Source organism: Gossypium arboreum, chromosome 11, assembly GCF_025698485.1.
Source record: "Gossypium arboreum isolate Shixiya-1 chromosome 11, ASM2569848v2, whole genome shotgun sequence".
NCBI classification, from domain to species: Eukaryota; Viridiplantae; Streptophyta; class Magnoliopsida; order Malvales; family Malvaceae; genus Gossypium; species Gossypium arboreum.
In genome coordinates this window covers 122,892,466-122,913,017 of record NC_069080.1, presented here as the reverse complement: position 1 = coordinate 122,913,017, position 20,552 = coordinate 122,892,466, and the positions used below count along the sequence as shown (strand labels likewise).

The following is a 20,552-nucleotide window of genomic DNA, read 5'->3' as shown; positions in this document are numbered from 1 at the left end:
CTGCAACTATACATTCCAAGGAATTCCACTTTTACAGGTAAATATTCAATACCGTAAGTATAGGCATGCATAGTTGATCGTGATTCGTGATCAAGTGCTTTTTAGGTCGTCTTAGGCCTTGCCGAGATCATTTATTTAAATACAACATTCAACATTCATTTACATACAACATTTTTTTTGTCTTTCCACTTATGATTCATTCGAAGGATTGGATAATAGTATACAACCACCACTGGAAGATTATGACTCTCATTATGACCAAGAGTAATCGGATTTGTAATACGAGTATGAACCTCCCTACCATCATCAACCTCAACAATCAAACCCTAGACAATCCATTTCCATCCCCAAAGAATATGCCAACTGTGCTTGCCTAAGCAATCGTTACATATACAAGAATATGCCAACTGTGTATATGCAGCAGCATTGATGGTTTCCGTACTGAACCTAACATCTGAAAGGGTATCGACTATAGGCCAGTACCCAACAAAAAAGGGTTTATTCAGCACATACAGAGAGCAGTCCCAGCCTTGCACTCAGCTTTGTTTGCAGCCTTCTACCACCGGTCCATAGCGTAATCCACCTAACTTTGGGGAAGAAAGAGGAGCTTTGAATTGACACTTATTCACCAGAGATCACACCAGATTACCAGTTGAGCAGTTGCAATTGGACAAGTGTCTCTTCCCACTACTTGACATAACAGTTAATATCAAATTGGGATACCATGTCGGAATAGAAATCAGTCACCTGAAAACAAGAACGGGACAAGTTTAAATTTCCAGCTGTTGGACAAGTGAAGGCTTGTGTTTCTTCAACGGTTTGTCTACGATCCTACAAAATCCTGGGTTACATTTTTCACGAATACATCCATGCCCCGATGTGAATCAAATAAATTATTTCTTGTAGAACATGGATTTTAAGTACCTAGATTCCCCCTTGCCCATAAGCAATATCTAAAGGAAACATTAAAAGTATCCTTTCCATGTAAAAACATGATTGAATATAGTTACCACTTACCAGTACCCTCCCCCAACCATGCAAGAACAAAGTACTAGTTCTGAAGATTTTGAAACATTTAAGTTACTATTACATGCACAAAGGCATTCAAGTGTCTTAATACTAACCTGCCATTACCATAATTAGAATGCCATTGAAGAAAGATCTATGTCATGACTTTTTATCCTCTAGAGGGTGAGAAATGAAGGCATAACCACCAAGGAATGGGCGCATGGTCAAATAAAAAACCATACGGAGTATCAAGCTTTTTATCACTTCCCCAATGCCTCAACAAGGATGTTGCTAACATTATCTTCATCCATCGGATTTTCATATGTTGGTCTTCCCCTACTTGTTACCCCTTCAACATCGGATCCAACGAACAACGAATGAGTTGTAGCATCCGGGACAAAACCCCTTTCCAACATCACATCTAATAAATTCCGAGCCTCACTCCGGCAACCTTCTTTCCATAGGCCATTAATCAGCAGATTAAACATAGTTGAATCCAAGTTATCCATTCTAGAAATAATTTTATCGATATCTTTTGACACCAAATGTAACTGAGAATGGTTAGTTAAACAAGAGAGAAGGTCATGTATTGTCCCCGAATCAGGCATGAGGTCCTCATTAATCATTAGCTTGCAAAATAAAGCACAATCCTTAAATCTATTCAGTGCACACATACTTCGTATTAGAATACAGTATACTTCTGCATGAACTTTACAACCCCTGATCACCATTTGGGAAAACATTACCAAGACGTCTTTAGCCCTTTCGGATTTAAGCAAGGCAAGCATTATGATGATGTAAGTCGCACTAGAGCAGGAAGTACCAGAATAATAAGCCAATGACCTCAGCTTGACTGCTTCATCCACCTTTCCGGCATCACATGTGGCCTCAATCATCAGGTTGAATGTGGAGACTTCAAGGGGACATTGACTTTTAGACATGTAATAATATACCAAGACAGCCTCTTCAATCCTGTTTAGCCTGCAAAGACCTTCAACTAGCCTAGAATAACATTTAGAGTCCAAAACCCAGAATTTGGACCGAATATAATGAAATAGCTCCAAAGCATCCTCGTAGTTGTTCAGATTACAATTACCTACAACAAGAGCTGCGTACGTGCCACAATCAGGAACTACGGACCGTACAATCATTCTTCCAAGAAGCTCATAAGCTTTCTTGATGCTCGCATTCTCACAAATCCAATTGAGTAAAATGTTCCAACAATCACAATCAGCTATACCTCTCTCAGACATCTTCTCAAGAAGACTTATTCCTAGAAAAAAATTACCAGCCTTACAACAACCTTCAAGCAATGCTTTATGTGGAGAAACTAAGTTACCACAGTTATTCTCCAAGAAACACATTGCTTCATTGTATCTTTTGGCTTCACAAAAACCATTCATTACATCCACAAATGAATCAAGGGGAGGAATCTCACTGATTTCTATCATCTCTTCAAGAATGTTAATAGCTTCATCTAGATGAAGGTTCATACATAAACAATGAACCAATTCCCTGCAAATGACTGAATTCGGCACCAAATTAGCCGCTCTCATCTGCTGAAACAGCTGCGTTCCTTGTTCTAATCTGTTCTCTTGACAAAACAAAGGGATAATACAGGTATAAAAACACACATCAGGCTGATACTTTAGCTCCAACATTTCATGCAAAATGAGCACTGCATCATCAACTCTATTATTCAAAACAAGACCTTTAATAACAATCTCGAAGGTCCTAACATTAGGACTACAACCTTTCTTGTTCATCCTCCTAAACTGATTCAAACCCGATTCGACCCTATTAGTCTCAAACAATATCTCCAACAAAGAGTTCAAAGTACCAACTGTGGGCACAATTCCCCCTTTCACCATCTCCTTGTAAACAAACAAGACATTTTGAAAATCTGTTTTCTTAACAAGAGCACACAATAAATCATTAAAAACATCAACAGAGGGATTTAACCCACATAATGTCATGTTCCCAAGAATCCGAATTGCCTCATTGAGCCTAGAATGCCTAACGAATGAATGAACCAATGAAGCAAGAGCCTCCCTCGAACCTACACATTTGTCTCTCGCCAAATTTAGACAAAAATTGTCCATTTCTTTAACATTTCCAGCCAAACCCAATTTTAAACTGATGTGGTAATACGTATCAGGGGTGTGGTTAAAGCTTTTCTGCAAAGCAGCCCATTTGAATATCTTGAGAGCTGAATTCGAATCTTGGGTTTTATCCAGAACGCGGATTAAGTTATCCGGGTGTAGATTATTCTTTAAAAACCCTATCTTTTCTTCATAATTGTCAAGCGATTGAGGGTCAGTGTCGGTTTCTGGCTTCGGCCGGAGAGTTGCGGCGTACGAAAGGGAGAAATAGCGGCCAGGGAAGTTGAGCCATGGCGGGATTTTGTTGGGAAATTTTAGTTTAAGGGTCGAAAGCTTTAACACCATTGGGTTTGGAGGTATATTACAACATATAAACAGACTGGGAAAGAGAGAAAGAGGGGACGAGACGACTGACCTGAGAATCAATGAACCAAGGTCCAAGCTAGTGCCGGTCGACGGCCAGTGAGTTTGCCTTACGTTAATACATGATTCTTGCTTCATTTCTCGAAATACATGTGCATATATTGGGTTCTAGTGATTTACCTGCTATCGATCACTTCTCCATTGATAATGAAAAATGCTTAATTAATTGCCATGGGTTCGCTAGTTAGAGCCCAGCAAAGAAGCTAAAAGTTGATTCCAACCTTTTTATTGAAATAGCTTTTGTGTTTTTTGGGGTCTTATTCGTATTTATCCCAATTTTTTTAGCCACCTAGAAACAACCGACGAGCAATTGAAGATGGCCCAAAATAGGCCCGATGAGTAGTCTCAGGCTGACGCTACAATGTTTGAAACGGCAAAGTAGAGACGACGTCACGATGTGGGAATGTATTCCCACAAATATCGGATTTATATTCAAGTTTTAGGTTTTGCTCTTTTACTTCTTTATCTTTCCTATTTCGTTGTTTTTACGGTTTGATCTCCACCAATTTTCAAATAGAATCAAATCAAATTATATTTTTTATTTAATTTGTAATTAATTATAATTTCTTATAATATACAAATAAAATAGCGAAAATAACTTAAAATATTATATAAAATTTATCCTTTTAAAATTTAAAAATTATTGGTTATTTTATTTATTTAAAAATTTTAAAATATTTATGAAAAGACTTCAAAATTTTCTTAATAATTTTAAAAATTGCAATTTAATATGAAATAACTAAATCTTGAATCAAATTATCATGGATGATTTTTAAAAAATAACAACGGTAGAATCGAACCAAATTCAACCCTATTTTGTATCATTTAGTTAATACATTTGATCTTTTGTGCTATTTGACACATTATATTGTCAATCGAACCTATTGCTAATCATGTGTTACATTAGTGTTTTAGACATAAGTTAATATTGTCTTTTTTGAGTACCCATCAATCCTTTAAGATTTTGTCATTCAAAAATATACTTTTTTAGGCTCGAACCTAGGATCACCTCCAATATGAGAATTCACTTCGCAACTTGGTATGACACGGTGAAAGAGTTGAGTAAACGACCAATTGATGGGGTCATGATATGCATAGTTGTAAATATTGAATTTGATTAATTGATTCAATTAATTGAACTAAAAATCAGTTCATCTAGTTGGATCAAATAAATTGAATAAAAAAGTCTCTTTTTTTTTTCAAAACCGACTCAATTAAATTAATTATTTTAAAAAATACTCAGGTGTAAAATCTCATACGAAAGTGACATGTTTTCTACAATTTATGTTGGTGCCGATGGTGAGATTGACAACACTACTAGAGGTGAGCAAAATTCGATTCGAATCGAAAAATCGAAAAAATCAAATTTTGAGTTATTTGAATTATTCGAGTCAACTCGAATAAGAAATTTCGGATTTCGAGTTCAAATTGAGTTGAATTTTTTCCAATTTGGATGACTCGAATAATTCGAAAAACATATTAGTCTAAATACCATTTTGGTCCCTATCAATTTTAAAAATGAGCAAATTGGTCTCTCTTAACAAAAATTACAAAAAAAAATCAAAGTAATTTTTAAAATTTGAAAATAATTTTAAAATTCAAAATATTTATAAAATTCTAAAATTTATATTTTAAAAAATTCTAAAAACAATATATAAAAATTTATAAAATTTATAAAATAATAATTTTGGAATCTAAATAAGTGATTAATGATTCAAGTTTATCATACTAACATGGAAATAGTTATATTGTACAAGATTTTAATTTAACATTATTAATTTTTCTAACTTAACTCAAATGGTTTTACTCGATTCGATCAAACGCTCACCTCTAATTCGAGTTATTCAAAAATCAAAACAAAAAAAAGGCAAAACTACGTCTTTTTCATAAATGTTTACATTTTCTAAAATTAAAAGTCACTCTTACTTTCCTTCCTGAATCACTCCACTCTCTTTTTTTTTCCTTTACTCAAAATTAATATAAAAGCTTGTACTTTGTCTACTAGTAAAACAGCTGGTCTATGTAAACGGAACATTAAGTATAAATAATAAGATTTGTTAATTTGATTCGACTCAACTTGAAATTTTTTGACTCAATTCGACTTGACTCGACTCGATCGAATACTCTGTAACTCCCCTAACTCCTCCTGACTCAATTGGACTTGACTCGATCGAATACTTTGTAACACCCCTAACTCCTCCCAGTCACTCGACTCGATCGAATACTTTGTAACACCCCTAACTCCTCCCAGTCGTCGGATTAAGGTCGCGTACATTACTAACAAATCAAAACAAATAATCAATCATAATTAATATGTAAGTTAACCATTAACATCATATTATACAGGGGCAGGTCATGACAATCTAATACATTCATACTAGAGTCTTATACAATGGAATAACGAACAATGCTATGCAATGCTAAACTCGATCTTCCACTGTCTTCACTCTTATCAATACTTATTCCCTTTTGAAAGCTAGGAATTTGATACATAACAAGACAATTCCAATTTTTAGCATCAAAGTATTGAACCATACTTCGACTACTACTACTTCGACTACTACTACTTCTACTTTCGATAATGTTAGTAGAATGACCTACTTCACCTAATTTAGGTTTGCTAATTCACTCCAAATTAGAGTATAAATACTCTTACAAACCTTAATTCGAGTCTATATATCCCTAAAAATAACCTATGAACAAACAGGGACTAATTTGGAACAATTCTAAAAGTTTTAGGGCAATTTCAAAAATACCTAGAAATAGGGGACACATGGCCGTGACCCAGTCCGTATCCTTGCCCGTGTAACTCACTGACTTGAGACACACGACCGTGTCCCAGCCTGTGTCTCAGCCCGTATAACTCACTGACTTGGGTCATACAACTGTGTCACAAGCCATATGTCAACCCCTGTGGACTTTACACCTATATTATTTTTCAACACGTTCAAGACACATGCCCGTGTGTGTTGTCCGTGTGTGACATACAACCATGTGACATACAGCCATGTGACAGACCATGTCTCAGGTCGTGTACACTAAAAAGTACCTTAAAACACAAGTTTACCACTTCCTATTTGCTTGAGCACTAAGTAACTCAATTACTAATCATTTAACCTATCCAAAACACAATTAAACATACTCAAAATATGCCCAAACAATCTATTATACCTAACAATGTACCCTCATTGATACCGCATTTTATAACATCAAACATACTAGTAAGGCATCAACCATTCAAAGCTTTCATCCATACTAATCTTACCAAGATTGAACTAACACTTAGATACTTAAGCTATCAAGCTTTAAGTCAATAGCACATAACAAAACATTAAGCTAATCTATCATACCAACATTGCCTCAACTAGAACCACATATATATACAACTATCTATCATTTCACTGAGAAACCAAAATATCATCACATCATAAACATATCAATAAATGACCCCTTAGGTACATGCCATTACAAAATATAACATCATCACACTTGATTCCGAGATTCGTTGTTAGATACTGAATCTAAGACAAACGGAAAAGTACTTAACCGTATATTCTAAACTACTCAATGTTAATCTTGTCTTTCCCCTTCTCACTCAAGGATTCCAAAACGATATTTGTAATTTTGGTTTTGAACTCCAAACCCCCTAGATGCCGTTGGTGTTCTTCTTGCTATCACTTTCTTCCCCTATTCGGTTGCATGAAGAACCTCCCCACTAACCATCTTTATTATATTATTATTACTTTTATATTATATTTATTAATTATAACTTACAACATTTAAGTTAACATAATATATATTTGGTATAAATGTTCCATTATGACCGTCTATTAAAAGGAAATATTCGTATTTATTTATTTAGTCCCTTTAATTAATTTCAGTCTATACTTCAACTTGTAAGTTTAACGCGATTTAGTCCTTATACTTAAACAACTCCTAATTTCACGAAAATCACTTAACTAAAATCTAATTCACTACTAAACTAACCTTGTAAATATTTAATAAAAATATTTACGGATCCGTTTCACGAAAACGAGGTCCCGATACCTCAATTTTTAAAATCACTGACTTTAGATCCAATACACTCGTATCTTATCTAACTTTTCACATGACCAAAATTATTAGACCAAACCTCAATATAATATTGTAATACCCTTGTAAATATTAATAAATAATATTCACAATTTCTATCATTGGAAAACAACATTTCGAAACCATCATTTTGACTCCACTTACTTTTGGGTCGTTACATACTCATCCCTAGACACCACCCTTCGTCATCCCATAATGATTCCCTAGCCTATAAATTTTTTTTGTTTCGGCACTATATTCATCGATATCGGTATATATATTTTTTTCAACTATAATTTTAAAATATGGATATTTCGCGATTATAAAAATAATAATATTTTAATAGGTGCAGACGTTCACATTGTCGGCACTGTTTCAAATTTTTAAAAAACTTTGTCAGTGCTTTTTTGGTGCTGGCATTCTCTTTGCTAGCACCGATATCAAGGAAACAAATTTTTTTGGGTGTCGACGTTCTCATTGGTAGCACCGATGTGGTTTCTGAATTTTTTTTGTGTCGGCGCTCTCTTTGTCGACACCTGTTAAAATATTATTTTTTTCTTTTTACAATTACGAAATACCCGTATTTAAAAAAAAATAGATACCAGTGATGACAAACACAATGCCAACAAAAAAAATTCATTTTTTATAAGTCGAACAATCATTATGAGATGGTGGAAGGTGATGTCAGTGGTGAAATTGCTCACACCAATATAAACAATAAAAAACAAATCATTCTTATACAGAATTTTGCATCCAATCATTTTTGTAAATAATCAATCTATTTGAATTAATTTAAAAAAAAAACCCAAAAATCAAACAACCTGTAAAATTGAAAATCAATAAACGATTAAATTGGAATTTTCTTTTGAATCGATTTACAAGAAAAGAAAAGAAAAGAAAAGGGCTTTTCCATTTATTTATATTCATTTAATAACTGGGTTTTCATGAACATAATTTTCTTATTTTTTAGAAAATCTTAATTATTATTTTTATATATTTAAACGATTAAACCAATTAAATTAAGAATCAAAAGTTGAACTAATTTCATCTCAGATTCAAAATTTTCAACTATAATGACATTCCAACCATATGGTTGATAATTCTACTTTTTATTTATTTATTTTTGGTTCCCTATCCTATTGTGTTGGTTTTGAAGATAGTAGAGTATCATGACGAGGACAAAATTAAAAGTATTTTAAAGGACTCAAAATCGAGTTATCTATTTTATGATAGTTAAAATGCGATATAACACTATATTACCATAAATCTTTATTAAAATTTTATCATTTTAGGGTTAAATTATAATTTTATCATTTATTAACTCGAAATTTTATAAATTTTTCTGAGCTAAAAGCATAATTTTTATTTATTTAGTTTATAAATAATTTTAAATTTTATCTAAAACTAATTTTCAAAGAAAAAATCGAATAAAAGTTTTTTTAATTTGAAATTTTTCTGAAATATTTAAGAAAAATAGTTTAAAATTTTACCAAATAATTCTTTTGCCAAATGCCAAATAATGTTGAAAAGCAGTAAAGTAGAGCTAAATTTATAAAAAAAAGTCTAAAAAGCCAAATATAAAATTAATATGAATAAATGAAAATAATATTCACAATTGAATTATTATGAATAATTTTAAAATTATAAAAAAAATCTGACTCAATTCATCCCTACTGAAAACTAGAAATGCGATTAGTCTTGGTACTTAAAAGTTTAAATTAAGTCCTATTTTATTTAGTCCAATCATTAAAATCGTAAATATTTTCTGTTAAAATTTGTTAACTTGAAATTTTAATTAGATTGTACTCATATAATATGGTATGTGATTGACAAAAAATAAACATGTTAAATTGACAAATTTTGATAGAAACTGCCAATAAAATTAATGATTGAACTGAGATTTTTAAATCGAAAAAATAGGAGGATTGAATTTTTAACTTTTAAAGTATATGGGCTAGATCTTAAATTTTTATACGAATACAAGTACTAACAACACATGTTAACCCATTAAAATATCTTGGCATATATATACTTAGGTGAATATACCTAAAAGGTCCGTCCATTATAAGCACTTGAGCAAATTAGTCCCTCTACTATTAGATGAATCAATTTAGTCATTATACTATTAAAAAGAATTAAATAAGGCCAAACTAAAATGGAATTAACATTTTTTTAATAAATTTAATATTTTTAAAGTTGGTATGATTTTGTAAATGAAATATTTTGTTTGATATTAAAGCTGCAGTTGAAAAAATAATCTTTCATGATTTTTTTATATATTAAATGTTAAATCTATTACAATTTGGACTTATTTAATTCTTTTTAATAATAGAAGGAGTCAATTAATCCATTTAATAATAAAGGGACTAATTTGATTAATCCATATAATTCATGGATCTCCAAGGTAATTTAACCTATATACTTTCGTTGGTGAAAAGTTAAAACAACGGTAACTTTCAGAAAAACGGTAACATGTGCTACTGTTACTGTTATGAACGTGATGTGGATTACTTCACTCGAGTATGGAAACAAGGGCTTGTTTGTCTTTTTCTTTGCATTCCTTTGTTCGAGAAATTCGACTGAATTGGAATCCAATGCCCATTGTCTCATCAACGAAATTGGAAAAAAAAATTGTGAGGTCGGAATTAATTTTGTTGAGTATTTATTTTGTTGTTTTCCGGAATGGTTGATTCTTATATGTATATAAAGTACCGTGTGTTGATGTGATGTGGTAGAGTAATTAAGTGTAACGCATGCGTGGTGATGTGTTATTTTTTTTATGAGTAACATGTATTTTAGATACTCTCCAAAGGATTATGGGTGAGTAATAACGGTGTTCAATCGATTAATTAACCTGAATCGTTATTAATCGAATTAATCGACTTTTTTAAACCTTTAATCGTTAGTCGAATCGAATTTTTTCTGTTAATTCGGTCGGTTAACCAAAATTTATATATATTTTTTTAATTTTTGGTTAAAACAAATATAAAACATATAAAAAATTAATCGAATTAACCGGATAATTAATTTATGCTTTCAAAAAATTAACCGAACCAATCGACCCCCGACCGAATAGTTATATATTATAATATATTTATTAAGTTCGGTTAACCGACCGATTTCGAATCGAATTAACTGTTAACTGAACTTCTAAAAAATTATTAATTGACCTCGACCTAATTAATTCGATTAACCAACCGATTAACTAAATTCAGTCGATTAACCAAATTAATTTGGTTTTACTTGAAATTTGTACACCCCTAGTGAGTAGGTGATATCATGTAAGTGGCCGAAACTCATAATAGGGGAACACCTGGGGAGATCGCTAGGTTAATAGTGGATAAACCTAAGTGATAGGCGTTTTATATTACTTATATAATAAAATTGTATAATTTTTACTCGTAAAAATATAATTTTATTATTTTAATAATCTATATTTCTATAATTTTTAGAGGATTAAATTAAATTTTTATTATTTTTAAGGACCAAAATATAATTTTATCATCACTAATTTAAAATTTTATAAACTATAAAGAAAAATAAATAATAATTTTTCAATTTTTCCTTGAATTCGCTGCCTTCCATTATTATGTCTCTGATTTTCATTACAAAACAACAATAGAGTTGTAGTTGTCGTGTGTTATAATTTGCTTTTTGAACTTTATGCAGACCTTTTGCTTTCTAGGCATGTGTCTTTCCCGAGACATAACAAAATTTGCTACCATGTTTTGCTGATGCTGACTTGAATGTAAAATTCAATGCGGTTGAATCAGATCGATTAGATTAGAAATTGATGAATATATTAATATAGATAAAAATATTAAAATAGATTTTGAGTGAATTATTCAAAACTGTCAATGAATTAAGAATAAGAACATGTTGAACCAATAAAAATTGATTTTTGTTATTTATTCTTTGGTATAATTTATTAGTCCTAACCTAAACTAATGCTGACTTAAATGTAAAATTCAATGTATGCGGTTAGAATCAGATCGATTAGATTAGAAATTGATGGATATATTGATCTAGACAAAAGTATTGAAATAGGTTTTGAGTGAATTATTCAAAATTATTATTGAATCAAAAATAAAAACTTGAAACCAATCAAAAAATTGATTTTTTTTTCTATGGTACAATTTATTAACCCAAGTTCATAAAATTCAATATAAAATAAAAATGTGAATATATATATATTAAAATTGTTATTTGAAAAATTTTTAAACGGTCCAACCGACAGTCCAACATTATTAGTTTGACCATAAAATCAATAATTCGACTTGAAAATTACTTCACTTCAAAATAATCCAAATTCAGAATGACCCAAAATTAAATGTTAAATATAAAATGATTTGATGCAAAAAAATAATTGACAAACCCAACCGTCCAAACCGAAACAATATGAACACAAATTAACTCGAATTTGAAATGACAAAAAAAATTAATTCAAATTAATCCTATCCAAATCTACTTAAGCCAAAACTAATCTGAGCCACGTAATTGAGATATTGACTGTCATAGTTTAAATTGCACTCAATAATCAATATGGGTTATGCAGCAAATTTGCAGGTACCACCATTTTTTTTCTTATTTGCCCATTTCAACAATAGTACCTTGCAAATATGTCCCATTTAGCATTACAGCTTTTCTCTGTTTATGCACAAAATCATCAAAAGGGTCCTTTTCAAACCTATAAACTCCACTACCTGATAGAAAACACATATACAAGATCATCTCTGTGCCTATTCTAATGTAGCCCTAAATAGCACCTAACATTAAACATCTTGTATATTTCATGTGAGTGTCACTACTTTTTTCTTTTGGTTTGCAGCTTATCCAGGCAATGAACATCTTCAACAAGCCTTGGCTGCTATGACTAAGTCATTTCGGAACTCTAAGATCATCGTTTCTTCCCCGGAAAGAGTTAAAACGGCTCAAACCATGAGCTCAATTTTTAAAGATGAATCCAGCAACAAAAGATGTCATTGTCAGTAGAATGATGCAAGTAAAAGGAGGTTGCAAACTGACTGATACGGACATCGATGTGCTGACAGTAGGAGGGATATCGGAACCGAAAACACTGGTGGTAGTCGAGCCTGAGCCAGGGGTGCTTGAGTTCAAAACCGAAGGTGGGACGACCGAGCTGCAAAATAGCATTCAACCTCAACTCCAGTTCAAGCATAAATAATACAATAGCAAAAGTAAAACATAAATGAACTCTTTGTACCCTGGTACACCTGCCCCTGTTGATGTTGATGACGGTGTCATCGGTGTTGCTGTCGGAGTCGATTGCGATGCTGAGGCCGAGGATGGGTAAATGCAGGATCCACTGCCTGTTAATTGTAAGATCATTAGATATGCAAAAGGTAAACATAATTCATTCACTCAATAAATAAGGTCATTACTTGGATTAGTGTTCACAATGGCTGCCGTGCCACCAAAGTCACAACTAGTTGGCAACGGATTCTTCTGATAATAGCTATTGAAAGCATACGATGCATGGTTCTGCAATGTGTTTGGATTATAACAGTTAGCGCCTTGTTGGATCTGCGAGCAATCGGCGATGCCGCAAGCGTAATCCAAAGCCGTTTGAAGTGAAGTCTCCGAAGCACCGGTCTTAGCTACACACCAACTCTGCCCTGGAACTGCAGGGGCATTTGTACTAACAGGTGGTGGGAGTGGATTTGTTGTCACCGGTGTGCTCGCCGGGACACCACCCGTCGGGGCCGGATAAGTCGTTACCGGATTCGTCACCGGCTGCTGTGCCCCTGCACCCGGCACCGTGATAGGCGCAGGCGTCGTGACTGGATTCGTGACCGGTACAGTTGTCGGGTTGTTAGGATTCGTAGAGGGCACCGTGACCGGCGTCGTAGCCGGGATCGCCGCCGGTGTTTCAACAGGATTCGTAGCAGGCACGGTGATGATATTCGGTGTCGGAAAGGTCGCCGGTGGAGGGATGATAAGATCATGCTGAGCTGTTTTTTTAACACCAATAAGCTCCCTACGAGAATAAACAAAGCCCTTCTTTTCTTCCCCAATAAGCCGTTTTCCCACAAAATCCACCATTGTTGATACCTCAACATAAAATGCAGCTACCCTAGTTGAAATCTCAACTATCCAAAAAAAGAAAAGAAAAACCCAACAAAGAATCAGTTAATCAATGTAAGCATAAGAACATAGATATGATTATGGGACATGGATTCCCTTATAGTGATTCACTTACCAGAAGAGCAGATAAGAAGAAGAAGAAACAAAGGGGATAAAAAGAGGCAATTAGAAGCCCCTTGAGCCATCATATAGATTGAAGAAAGGTTTAATATTTCTCGGTTTTAGCAAAGAGAGACCCAAATGTGTGTTTTACAGTGATTCAAGTAAATAATGGTGGTGTTGAAGAGACAATGTGCACAAATATATTAGGAATATTATATATATAGAAGCATTAGCCAGTTGGATAGATGAAAAAGAGTGAGATAAAGGTGAGGAGAGAAAAGGAATATAAAGCAAAAGAAGGATGATGACTATGATCCATGTTATGAGAAAAAGAGAAAATATTACTTTGTGATGAAGAATGGGGGGCTTCCATTGTAGGATTGGAACCATCAACCATCTTTTTGTGCTTCTTTATTTTTTGGGTTAAATTTTTGTTTTAATCCTCCTATTATGCTTAAATTTTTGTAATGAATTTTTACATTTTAATTTGATATAATTTAATACCCTACTTTTATAATTTATTAATTAATTAATTCAAATGATTAGCATTGTTAACCGTTATTTTTATAGTAATTTTTATGATTTTGTATCAATTTTTTTTATTTAGTCACTATTAAATTGACACTGACTAACAATTAACTGTTTAATTGGTTTGACCACTGACTTGATTCTTATAACACTATCTTAACTACTTCAGTTAACTCCTACATGATGAAAAAAGTAAAAGATCTTGAGAAGAAAGTGATTCTATTTGACCAATGTGTATTGCTAGCATTACGAAATAAAATAATCCCAAATCTTGAGTAACCGACCAAGTCGCTAAAATCGCTAAAGCGATAATAAATCCTATCAGTAAAATGAGCCCTATAAAAAGTCCATCTATTCCTAATCTCCAATAAAAATAAAAAAATTTATCAATTAATAAAGCCGCTAGCTGGGCTAATGGATCATTCATTCCAACACGAAAAAAAAATTGTCGCATGATAAGTTAAAATAAATAATATATATTTTTAAAAATCACATTAAGATTTTAATTGAAATAGTTAGACTACCAAATAATATTATAAAGATAAAATGACCAAATTATGTAAAAAATTAAATTCAAAATTTAAGAATAATAAAAGGAGCAAAACTGCAATTTTACCACCTTTTTACAAAGCCGGTTAGTCTCGGAATATATGTATATAAAAATAAAAGCAGTCTGAATCTGGCGATAGGGTAATGACATATGCACATGCTTTTGCAAAACTGCTCCTTCTTCTATTATCATAAAAGCCCCTCTCTCTGCAAAGTAGCACTGCCCATTATCCTTTGACGAAATTAAAGGTGATTTAAAGCTTACAATATCTATATCTAATAGTTGATACATTCTCTTTTGTGTACGCATATCTATACCTATTTCAAAGTTCGAACAATATAGAAAAGATGGTGGTTGGCCAGAAAAAAGATGGCCATTGCTGTAACTAATGCTGCTTATATGAGTATTACTTCTTGGTTGGTTCTGAATCGGATCAATTTGGGTTTTGTCAAATCGCCTTTTAGAATTTTTCAGGTCATTTCGAGTTTAGCTTGTTTCATTCAAGTCATTTTGAGTTCGGACTATTTTTAAGTTTTAAGTTTTTTTTTTTATACAAGAAGGATAAAAAATCATAACTAGAGGAGGCGAGGCTAAGCTATTCTATAACAATCATCATGTAGTAGGTGAAGAACTTCATCCGACAATTGCATGTTGATATACCTACCTAGAGGCCTTGAGGATGCCATTGATGCCAAAACATTGACAACCCAGTAACTCTCTCTAAATATATGTGTAACCCGAACTATCCAAAATAGTTGGAATATATCTTTAATAGCTCGTAGCACAGCCGAGTAATGTTGTTCTATTGAAGTTTAAGAATTGAGTTATAAAAGTATAAAAAAAATTTTAAAAATGCATTTATAAAAGATAAGTTTTTTTAGCTGATTAAGTCTTAACTCAATTGGCATCGATATTGTTACCAATGCAGGAAGACGTAGATTCGAGTGCGTTAAAGCGCATTATACTCCTATTTAAGAGTTGGGAGGAGTTAATAGGTAATAAAAATATAGACTAACCTTTTTTTTATTTTCCTTTTTCCTGAAAAGAAATTAGAATTATCCAACTTTTTTATTGACAAATGAAATGAGGGCTAAGTATTAGATTTTGATAAGCATGCAAAGCAAACAACAAAAAGACAAATGCAGTAATTAATGTATATGAATTAATTTTCAAGCTTATATTATTATCATTAGCTGTGTGCCACCAATTAGTGATATTAAGTTGGTAAAAATTTCTCTTACGTCCCTCATAATTTCGCTATTAAATAAATTGGTCCCTTTCAAAAAGTTAATCCTGTCAATTTTGAAAGTGAATAAGTAAGAATAACTAATCACGACGTTAATGGTTCCAGTCAATTGTACATAATTTCGACCGGTATAATAACAAACTTAGTCGAATATGTAAGTATTAACCACAATTTGTTAAACCAATACCAAACTAATAGAATGGATAAATTTTTATAGCTAAATTTGTTACTATATCGATAGAAAATGTGCATAATTAACGAAAAAATTTTAGTATTGCAATTAACTGTCCTTAATTGTTTACTATTTAAATTAATAGACTTTTCCAAAGGGATTAAATTGTTTAACATCGAAATTGAGAGAGGTGTTTTTACCTATTAAGTAATGTTAATGTGATTTGCTTTAGTGCTACAAATGGATGTGAAGTGGTATCATCTCATTTCTAAGATATAAAACTGAATGAGTGGGAATAGCAGACAAGGCATGTGGAATAATCCATTCTTATGTATAAAAGCACTTTATCTGACTCAGAAAATTATAAACAAATTAGGTTGGTAGATATTTATATTTATTTAATTTATAGTATAAAATCTTTTAGAAAAAGTAAGTAGAATGGTTCTTCAATTCTGGATTGTGATAAGAATAAAATAGAAAAAGAGTTTATTTATGGCCACACATAATTAATATTATATAAATATCTATAGCTTAGTTAATTTGTTGCTGATTTCATTTTTTTTAATATATAATTATGATGATGGTAAAATAGAAATATTTCATTGCACCACTATATTTGCATGGTCACAATCTAGCATTTAGCATCAATAATGTTATAAAAGAATTCAGGATACAGTGAATGATTTACAATTAAGGGGAAGCTCTTTATTTATAGTTGAGCTTCTCAATAATTGACGGTATAGATCGAATTACATCGACGAACGAGATGAAGCCTATTACTGCAATTAAAGGATTTACAATATTTACATAATCAAATTAAATCTAATCTTATCAAACATGATACCCCTCAATCTTCCGAGATTAGTTTTCCTATTTACCAATGTAGCCTAACTTTCCATATCTGTTTCATTGGGCCACCCAAGTTTCAAATGAACAGACTTCTCCATCAGTTTTTTGAATCGGGCCAATTCTCGTGGGTCAAATTATCCATATCTAATTGATAGATTTTCATGGGATACATTTTTGTGTGATGGTCACGGGCTTTGCACCTTGACCAGTGACAATTGTCATTAGATAATCATCTAACTTATTACTTCCTTCTTTATTACATCACCTTCTTTATGAACTTAAAGATTAAACAATGTCCCAAGATATAAGCTCTAATACCCTATTAAGTAACGTTCATATTGCAAAAGCTTGTACTTTCAAAGTATGTCATCTTTCTCAAAAGGCACATTTAAACCTAATCCATTGTTAGGAAAAATCAACAATATGTGTTAGTGAAATAATAATTAGTATGCTAGGAGTAATCAACATTGTTGCTTAGGAGGATTTGGGTTTGAACACGTTAAAGTGCATTTATCCTCCTATTTAACGGTTAGAAAGTGTTACGGGTAGGCATTGTATCAAAAACAAGAAGGAAAACTAAAGGACCAATGAAATTGATTTGTGAAAAAAAAAAGTACCTTTTCGAATTGAGAATTGGATAAATATCAAATTTCTATATGAACTTAGGTCTAATGTCTAATTTTGTATATAAATTTTATATATAAACTTTGATTTGATACAATAATACACGTTCAACATTGATTGTACTTAATAAATATACACAACTTTAATTTTGATTTAATTGTACACGTTTAAAGAAACTAGTAATTTACCAAATCACTTGCGTTGCAATTAATTAATTTTTTAATTAATGAAATATTTTTATTTTATATAATAACTTTAAGTTATTATTCAAAACAACAACAATAATAATAATATAATAATAGTAGAAGAATTAATTTCGTAATTAATGTAATGATAATAATATTAAAATTTATATTTGTACAAAGTTTAAAAGATGAAAATGAACTTTCTACTATTTATTAATAAAATAACACACCTTCTAAATTATTTAGCGAAATAGGATAATTTAAGTGACGAGGCATGTTGTGTAAGGTAAAAGCGCACCTAGTTATTTATGCTTTTTGATTTGGTGCCCATGATGAGGTGCATTTTTGCTATGTTCTAACTTATAATTTTATAAAATTTATAGGTGAAATATCTATTTTTTTTATTTTAAGGGGCAGGGCATTGGCTCTAAAAATGCATCTTATCAAATGTGCATTCCAAATACCTAGAATACACGTATGATGAAGTGTGCTTTTGCCTTATGTGACCTCTGATACTTCGCTAAATAATTTAGAAAATGTGTTATTGACTAATTTTATTTTAAAGTGTGATACTTGATTAAAAATCTAACTAAATTAATTATAATTTATTATTTAATAAAACATTTTTAATTCACATAATCAACTTTAATCAAGGTTAAAGATAATTAAAATATATAAAATATCTTAATAATAAAAGAATTCATATAATAATTAAAGTAATTACACAATATTAAAAGTTATATTTGTAATGACGGTTGGTCACACAGAAAGTTTCAAGAGAAGTCAATGTTACATCTCATACCCTCACCAGTGTAATACAAAATCTCTCGTATGGTACTAAAATGTTCAAGTAGGTTCTGACAGAAATCATTGAATAACTTTGGATAGATAAATAGCTTATTTATCTTGAATCTAGTTTATCTTTGTAATTGATATTTATATTTCCTATCCAAAAAAAAAGTTATATTTATACAATGCTTAAAATATAAATATGATACAAATCGATATTTTCTAGTATTTAATCTTATGCTTTTTATCTATATAAAATCGACATAAATTTAGTTATATTTTTATATTTAATAAAATATTTGTATTTAATTAATGTAAGTAATCATTATTAAATACAATTAAAATATATAAAATATTCAAATAATAATAAAAGCATTCTTATGTAATTAAAGTAATTATATAATATTAAAATTTGTATTTATACAATATTTAAAAATCAACATCAATCTTCATTTATTTTGGTGATGTAAATAAATAAATTATATTATGATATGTATTTCTTTGTATGTTAAAATAGACATGATATGTCGATTAAATCTTAGTTCGATTGGTGTTGATATTGTTGTCAAAGTAGGAGGACGTGAGTTTGAGTATGCTGAAGCGCATTATCCTTCTATTTAAGAGTTGAGAAGGGCTTATAGATAGTTTTAGGCATTATATATAAAAAAAAAACAAAATCTATCGAATAATAATAAAATTGATTTTTTGTGTGATGGAAACAAAATCTAGAAGATAGTACTCGAAGAAAATTTTTGATAATTCTTCAGATGTTACTTTTAAAAATTTATGGTGTTAAATTTTGATTTTTTTAATTTGGGCATAATGATTTATTTGACTCTCTCGACTTTAAAAAAAATTCATTTTAGCTTTCCATTTAATTTTTTCGTTTCTTTCAACCCTTAAACTTATGCTATTTGTCAAATCATTTCAAAATAGATAAAAAAAATTAATATTTGTTAACTTTATGGTTTGAGAAAATTGCTTAGAGAGTGCTTGCCTTGGGTTTGAAGTCTTAAGGGAGGTTGGGCCTTGGTCCAATTACCCTCTTTCTTGGACTGATGTTTAATAAAATGCCCTAAACCCTTAAGTGAAACCAAAACCAAAACAAGGATCAAGGCTCATCCCTTAACCCATCTAATAAGTATTAGGTAAACTATATTTAAAGCCAATAAATTATTATATATTTGCATTTTGGTCATTTAATTTCAAAATGTTACAAAATAGTTGTTGAATTGTTCAAAAGTTTTTATTTAAGTCATTGGACTATTAAAATCGTTGTTGTATAGCCTTCTCTATTTACACCGCTTACAACAGTCGAGCTCTCATTTCCCTTATCTTTTGCATTTCAGTTTTTTTTTCAGGAAATAACTTTGAACATCACGAATCTACAAACCAAAATCTGAACGACTTTCTTCTCCAATCTCTGACACTGGCTATTAGATAAACTTGGATCTAAGGTATGTTACTCTACTAGTCAATAGATTTTGATTGACTATACCGATCATTGAATTGTCACTAAAAACTCGCTAGCCAAACTTAAAAAAAAAAAAACTTAATAACTCAATAATTTAAATAAAAACTTCTAAATAGTTCAGTGACTTAAATGGAAACCTTCGAATAGTTTAATGACTATTTTGTAACTTTTTAAAGTTGAATGATCAAAACATAAATTTACTAGTAGTTTAGTGACATTAGACGTAGTTTACCCTAATTAGTTATACATGAACTTCATTAGATTAATCGTTAAATTAATTAATGGATTAATATACCCTTTGGTACCTAAGTCTAGCTACAATAT

General features: G+C 31.2%; 2 protein-coding genes across 2 annotated transcripts; both read right to left on the bottom strand.

Annotated features, from left to right (window-relative positions):
• Positions 1–130: 130 nt before the first annotated feature.
• LOC108479163 (pentatricopeptide repeat-containing protein At1g63330-like) lies at positions 131–3,959 on the bottom strand. The gene is made up of 2 exons (XM_017781596.2): positions 1,125–3,959; positions 131–747 (listed from the first exon to the last, which is right to left on the bottom strand). Exon 1 carries the CDS (start codon positions 3,609–3,611, stop codon positions 1,269–1,271), a length of 2,343 nt encoding a protein of 780 aa, XP_017637085.1. The 5' UTR covers positions 3,612–3,959; the 3' UTR covers positions 131–747; positions 1,125–1,268.
• An 8,011-nt stretch (positions 3,960–11,970) lies between these two features.
• Positions 11,971–14,216, bottom strand: LOC108479162 (uncharacterized). Its single transcript, XM_017781595.2, has 4 exons — positions 13,825–14,216; positions 13,007–13,714; positions 12,829–12,934; positions 11,971–12,744 (listed from the first exon to the last, which is right to left on the bottom strand). Exons 1-4 carry the CDS (start codon positions 13,895–13,897, stop codon positions 12,549–12,551), a joined length of 1,083 nt encoding a protein of 360 aa, XP_017637084.1. The 5' UTR covers positions 13,898–14,216; the 3' UTR covers positions 11,971–12,548.
• Between the last annotated feature and the right edge of the window lie 6,336 nt (positions 14,217–20,552).